The sequence below is a fragment of the Cynara cardunculus genome (assembly GCF_001531365.2).
Source record: "Cynara cardunculus var. scolymus isolate 2C chromosome LG 5, CcrdV1, whole genome shotgun sequence".
Lineage (NCBI taxonomy): Eukaryota > Viridiplantae > Streptophyta > Magnoliopsida > Asterales > Asteraceae > Cynara > Cynara cardunculus.
Window position 1 is genome coordinate 3,384,117 of NC_037532.1, and position 7,032 is coordinate 3,391,148.

General features: G+C 37.2%; 1 protein-coding gene across 2 annotated transcripts; it reads left to right on the plus strand.

The window, feature by feature from the left end:
- Positions 1-779: 779 nt before the first annotated feature.
- LOC112512745 lies at positions 780-6,795 on the plus strand. Of its 2 annotated transcripts, XM_025118865.1 has the most exons (8): positions 780-859; positions 1,048-1,204; positions 1,510-1,580; positions 1,994-2,087; positions 2,495-2,716; positions 3,194-3,403; positions 4,333-4,650; positions 6,450-6,795. In XM_025118865.1, exons 1-8 carry the CDS (start codon positions 801-803, stop codon positions 6,573-6,575), a joined length of 1,257 nt encoding a protein of 418 aa, XP_024974633.1. In that variant the 5' UTR covers positions 780-800; the 3' UTR covers positions 6,576-6,795. The 2 variants fall into 2 exon arrangements, with proteins under 2 accessions (XP_024974633.1, XP_024974634.1); XM_025118866.1 differs by lacking the exon at positions 780-859 and having other exon boundaries at positions 1,146-1,204; positions 1,514-1,580.
- Positions 6,796-7,032: the final 237 nt, after the last annotated feature.

Consider the following 7,032-nt stretch of genomic DNA (forward strand, 5'->3'; position numbering starts at 1 on the left):
CATCCATCTTCTCCAATCAAACAGCTTGCTGCTGTTTTCAATTGACAGCCCCTTGCTGTCTCTGTCTTCTTCAATCGAACAGCCACCTGCTGTCCACCTCTCGTCTCGTCCTCTACACCCTTGCGTCTCTCTCCCTCGCTAACCCAACAGCCCTCARTCGACAGCCACCTGCTGTCCTCGCTCTCGATCCTTTTYGATTTCTGCCTCTAATCGACAGCCCTCGATTTTTCTTGCTGTCGGCCGCTTCCAAAAACAACCAGCCCCAAAACGAACAGCCTCCCTTCGATGACTGCCTCTCGCTAATTGACAGCCCCTTTCTGCTGTCTCTCTATTTCTCTCGTGACAGCCCCAAACGAACAGCCCCCAAGCTTCGATCAAATTCTCCATTTTAAATCCTTCAAACCCACGTTTCTCCCGCTTCAAACCCACGAACTCGCTCCCTCGATCCCACGTACTGCTGTTGCCGTATGCCTCCTCTCCAAACTCTTCTGGCCGATCAAAAATGTGGAGAAGATGTGGGCTTTATTTGGGCTTGATGAAGTCCACATAAGTTAGGCCATAAGTTGGGCTTTTCTTTTCTTTTTGGGCTGGCTCTACAAAATAAAACAAGTGTTAAATAAACACATTTACTCACAAAATGATTAAGATAAGGGCTTCTTAAAATTAATTTTCATCCAAGAAAATATAGCTATCATAGGCCCAGGCTCGTTTTTGGGCTTGGGATTTTCTGTGCATCTCTAAGTTTCAGTTATAATTTTTTTTTTGGGAAATATCATCCATTGGGAGTAACTCTACCTATCATGCAATTTGATGCAGGTTACTTGGTTGAGACCGTTAAAGATACGTATAGAACTGTCAGGTACATTGCTAAACTCAGTTTCTTCTTTGCAACTCTAAATGTATTACGTGTTTCTTATATCCTTCTCTCATATATTCTGAGGATCGGCTTGTCAGCCACTAGGGTTCTCTCTTTTGTCACCCACAGAATATAGTTTCCTGCTTGTGGACTTTATCATGAAACTGATATAATATTTTTCCATGTACCAGTGTGAGTCAAGAAGGTGCAAAATTTCTGAGATCCTGTAGGCCTGATCACCAACCTCCATTACTTTTGCCGATTACATGTGAATCAGATGGCAACGAGGACAAGAAAAGTACAGTCAGTGACAACATTGCTAGCTCGGGACACAATGGAATGTCACAAGTAGGTTAAGAGGACTTCTTTTCTTCCTTACATTCAATATCTTCCCATCTTCATTCACATTCTCATCTAATATATCCTTCTGTGTGCATTTATTACGCTCTTAAATCAGCCTTGAAGGTTGGAAACGATCGATCAATTTCCCTTAATAATACCAAACCGTTTGCTGCATCTCCAATCGAAAATATATCGAACATTCTTGATCAGTTCCAGTCTTGGCTGATTTTTACATGTTCCATGCTTTATTATCATTTTGGTTAGTCTTTGAGGAAAATTTCTCTCTTGATATTTGATCAATTTCTGTTTAGGCAGAGACGGAACTCTATAAAATGCTTTTAGAAGAGAGAATGAAGCTTGCAAGATCTGCTGGAACTGCCCCGTAAGTTTTCATTCTTCTATTAGCAGTGCAGAACCTAAATATATCTTGGTTGGTTTTCTGTTAAGTCCTATATGGTTGTCTGTGTGACTGTGGATTAATCCGTCTGTTTGGATTGAAAAGGTTTTTGTTTGGGAGGTTTTTTTTTCAATAGATGGAAGGAGTGTGTTTTTTAATTCGGATAGCAGATATGGAAAAACTTGGCTTTATGCATAAAGCTCCCTCCTAGAAGCTTATTTAATAAGCCACTTTCTGTATAATTAAGCCACTACCAAACAGTCATGTATAGCTGACCGGATAATCTGTGAGTTTCATTAAGTTCATTAAGTTGCTAATAAACAGGCCCTAACTCTAGCTTTACTGATTCAAATGATGTGGACAATTATTTTCTCTTAAGATCACTTTCTAATTTGCAGATACGCGATATGTGGCGATTTGACATTGAAAAAAATAGTGGCAACAAGGCCATCTACTAAAGCAAGGCTGGCAAACATTGACGGTGTCAACCAGGTACTCCCACTGTGCCAAAATAAGTGTCCATATTTCTATTTTAGTTTGTCTCAAAATAAGTGTCCACTTCAAAAAATAAGTGCCTACTTTCCAATTCTACCCTTAATTATGAGATGGAGAAAACTCATTACTCCCTCTATTATTAAGGGTAAAATTGTCATTTAGTTAATTGTAAAGTGTAATAGTTACACATTTCTAAAATTCTACACTTTTTTTCATTTTGGATATTTATTTTGGGGAGGAGGGAGTATATCTAACGTCCGAGTCTCTGAGATGATGGTAAATTTAGCAGGACCCATACTTGCTAATGTTGCTGAATATCATCTTTAATTTTTCTCATGATTAGATCAAATGTCCATTTGCTCCTTTAGCCGACTCTAAAATCTTTTGTCGTTAATCAAATGCAGCACCTTGTAACAAGGTATGGAGATCATCTTCTTCAAAGCATTCAGCAATTATCAAAACAGCTGGACCTTTCTTTGGATGGTGCTGCAGCCGTAGAAGCTAGTCAAGCTAATAATAACTGCAAAGCATACACGATAACAAAACAACCGAAAGACTTGCCACCTGCAAAATATGGAGCTTGGAAAATGTGGCAAGAGGATGGTCTCTCGGCTGAAAAAATTGCTGTAAGCCTTATTTACGGAAAAAATGAGGGCAAATTGCATCAAAATGCAACAAAGTGTGGTTTAGTTAATACTTAATATAAAATGTAATGAAGGATTTTGTTGTAAATCAATGTAAAAAAGTTTCAAAATCTTCTATTTTGACCTGTATCCTGCTGATCTTGTAACATTTGAAGACGAGGCTTTCCCTTTATGGAAGGGTTACAACAAAGTGGACGGAAAAATGACGTCCACATCATCAAATGTTACAAGACCAGCAGGTTACTGATCAAAATGGGTAAAAAATAGAAAATTTTGAATTTTTTTACACTGAATAGGAAATTTGAAACTTTGCTACATTGTTTTTGAAAAAAAAAATCTTTGTTACACTAAATAGGAACTAATGCAAACTTTGTTGCATTTTGCCGTTAAATAAATGGTAAGTTCAACTCTTCTGTTTAAAAGTCTGTTGTTTACCGGCGGCTCCGATTTGTTCTCTAGAACTTTCCTGGTAGATCGGCCCCAATAAAAGTAAACACAGTCCTCGGATATGTCTTGGATGCGGCACGAGAGGGATGTGTAGTTGACTGGACTAGATTGTTCAACGAAATTGGACTGACGCAAGAGATTGCTGCTAATATTCAAGCTGCAATTTTGAAAGTTGGCTCAAAAGACAAACTGAAACCTATCAAAGAGGAACTACCAGAAGAGGTAAAGTTTTTGAAATTAAGGCTTGCCTTTCAAAATCAAAATCAAAATCAAAATCAAAAGTCAATCGTACCTTGTCTGGAACCGTGTTTTATACTATTAGCAAATTCTATTTGTTCTTTGCCGCTTTGGGTTGTGGGGCATAGGTTCCTAATTGTATCCATTACGTGACAAGCCTCTTCCCTGAAATGGAACTTTTATGCTGGCCTACTCATCCGCCACCCAAAAGAGTTAGCGTGAACTACTTGACCTTTTTGGGGTGCATTATAGCACAGTCCGTGACTACGTTTTCTGTGCCCGTTTGGTTTGCGGGATTTTGGATTGGATTCCATTCCTATCATGCACTTGGTTAGGGAAGTCCAGAATTGGCAAACATGGGATTTAGAAATCCCATGGGATAGTTGGTATTTTACGAGATTTCATATGATTTATTTGTACTAATGTTTTAAAAAATGTAATTTAATTATTATAATATTTTTTTATAATTTGCTTTTATAAAGAATGGAATTCAATTCCATTCCAAATACTACACACCAAAAATTCCAAATCCTTTCACGAAATCCAAATCCATGAAAAACATTCCGCCAAACCAAACAGGCCCTGAGGGTGCATTTGAGACCGGATTGGACTGAACAGGTGAGAGTGAGGTTGGTGGGCGAACGAATTGTGAAAGGTTTTAGGGTTTTAATTTGACATGGGTAGTTTAGTAATTTACCAAACTTGTCATATCTCCGTTATATTTATTCCTCCTTTTTTGGCGGGAAAAGAAAATGCAAATTTTTATTCCACCGAGTCCTGTCCCAGTCTCATGTAGCACCAAATGTGAGACAACAAGTTTTTGTTCTATCATGTCCAGTGTATCACACACCTAAACAATGTAAATACCCGTTATAGATTACCATTGTTTTTTTTTCCGACCATACGATTATCAGGTGGACTATACTCATATCAAAGCATGGTTGACAATGCAAGATCTTGGAATGTCAACCGAAGTAATTCCATCCAGTAACCAACATTCCAAACAACATTCTAATGGAACGGAAGAATCTGAAAGAGCCGCTGTCGCATATCTTTCAGAAGAAGAACGTAATAGAACTGAAAGGCCGGTTCCTGAGAAAACTGAAGCTTCACTCTTTGGCGATTCTCCAAGGAAGCGCCAGAAAGTTGAGGTATCTGAACAAGGTGCTGGTTCTTCACTGGAGATTACCGAAGCTTCCCTTTTGGATTGGATTCAGAACTTTGAGAACGGGGTGAGTATCGATTTATCCTAAAACATGCAGCAAAATAGTATAATGATTTTAGTCTTAAGCTATGTTTGACAAATTAGCTGATAAACTAGTTGTTGGCTACTTGGCTAATAAGCTACTCCCTCCGTCTCAAAATAAGTGTTCACATTTAGAAATGACACAGTTCTAGACATGCGTAATTATAAAAAAAATTCAGTTAACCAAATGACAATTACCCTTCATACCTCTTAAATATTGTGCATTAATTAAGGGTAGATTTGAGAATTTAGTTATCTATTTTTGAAACTGGACACTTACGGGACAAACAAAAATAGGAACGTGGACATTTATTTTGGGATGGATGGAGTAGTTGTTAGCTGATAAAATATGTTTGGTAAAAACTAGCGATTAAAATCACTTAAAGGGACATCTTGAAAAATTGTTTGGAAAAATACAAGGGGAAAAAGTGTAAGAAAAACCCTGAGTAGCTTATTGAAATGCTACTTGAAGTAGCGTTTCAAAAAGCTAGTTTTCTGCCTAACCAAACAAGGCTTTTTCAATAAGTTAGCTTAAGGTTGCAAAACTTAGCTTAGTATTAAATCCCTGTTTCGTTTGGAATTTAACTCTACTACGTGCTTAATAAGGTCATTAGAATCTCCCAAAATTCATAGAAGAGGATCCATATATCTTGAAGTTGAAAATTTATCCATTAACCTCAAAAGTCAAATTAAACCTCGGAAGTCAAACTTACCTCCTTTCAGTTTCTTCTTCATGGGGGCATGGAGGGAGTAGAGTTATTTCCGTGGGAATACATGGAACCTCGTTAGATTACTCTCTAAAAAACCCCTTTAAGTTGAGCAAATTTTTACAGTGTTTCACATATTCTCACATGGTATCAGAGCCAGGAGGGACTCGACACTCTTGAGCAATATGTATTCGTCTAGTCCCCTCTCCACACTTTGGGACATTCTTTGTCCATATAGTCTTCATTGGAGGAGGCCTAATGACACTACAACAAATTCAGATTTATATGACACCAAATTCAATTTTTTTTAGCATTATATATAAAATAATAATAAATCAAATTAAAATTTATTAATTAACATATTCTATTCTAATTTTCATTACCATCTAGTGTGTGTTAATTAACATTTTCTTTATCATTAGTAGATTGTTTTAATTATACTACGAAATGTTAGAATTTATTAATTTCTAAACATGTCTTTTTTGGTCATTTTACGTTTTTCAATTAGTTTATCAGCTAGTTTTTGCCAAACGTATTTAGTTCATTATCTAGCTTATCATCTAACAGCTAGCTTATCAGCTAGTTTCCCGAACATAACCTTATAAACACTTTTTGGTGTTCTATAAACCTGATTTTGTTGTAGTGAGAATACGTGGAACCTCTCTTCTCTACTTTAAAAGGCTATTCTGCTAACCACAAGGGTGGTGTCTGATTGGTTTGAACTCGACCCCAAAGGTCAAAAGTACTAGGAGGTCACAAGTTCAAATCCAAGGAGGAATAAAAATCCTCTTGTGGCCACGGAGGTTCAAATGCGATGACTCCGGGCTATCTGCAAAGCAGGTGGTCGCCCYGGGATTAGTCGGCTCGCATAGCGGGTTGGGTATCCAGGTTAATCAAAAAAAGAGAGAGGCTATTCTGCTTAGAAAATCTAGCGGTTCCATGTATTCTCACAATTTTAGCGTTCATTTATCGAACACAAAGTGGGATATTTTTTTTGGAATTATTTACATAAAAAAGACGGTATAAAGTTGTATTTTTCTCACCAAACTGGTATTTTTTGGTCATGTATAATATGCAGGTTACATTATCTGACATTTTGAAGCATTTCAATGGATCTACAGAAGCAACTGCTATTGATCTTCTGAGTTGCATTGAGAGTGAGTTCTTGATCTTTAAGAAGAACAATCTTTACAAACTTATGTGATGCTTCATTACCCATTTACGACAAACGAAACTGACGTTTGGTCTTTGAATCGGAAGAAAAAAGATTCAAAACATATAGTCGTATGATCCTGTTAGAGTCCCGCATTGGCTACTGAACGTTAAATCTGTATATAAGTAGGAACTTTTTATCTTTGTGTTTTAGCAAAGAAACATTGGGTAGATCTCTGGATACAACTGTGAGGGGCGTGTTTAAATATGTTCCCGATGGCTCACGCAAAGTTTCGTGCAAAACATCGCGTACGAGCTCGTTTTCTTTTAATTTATATTTCGACCCTTATTTGTCCGAGTATCGTGAAATCAACTTAAGGATAAATCTCCGATTTTTAGTGTAACGATTATGGCAAAATCGTTCCGTATTAAAATTAGATAATTGTAACCACTCCGATATTAAATGTGAGAATAACTCATTAAATGCAAGTGATTGTTTGAATAGTTAG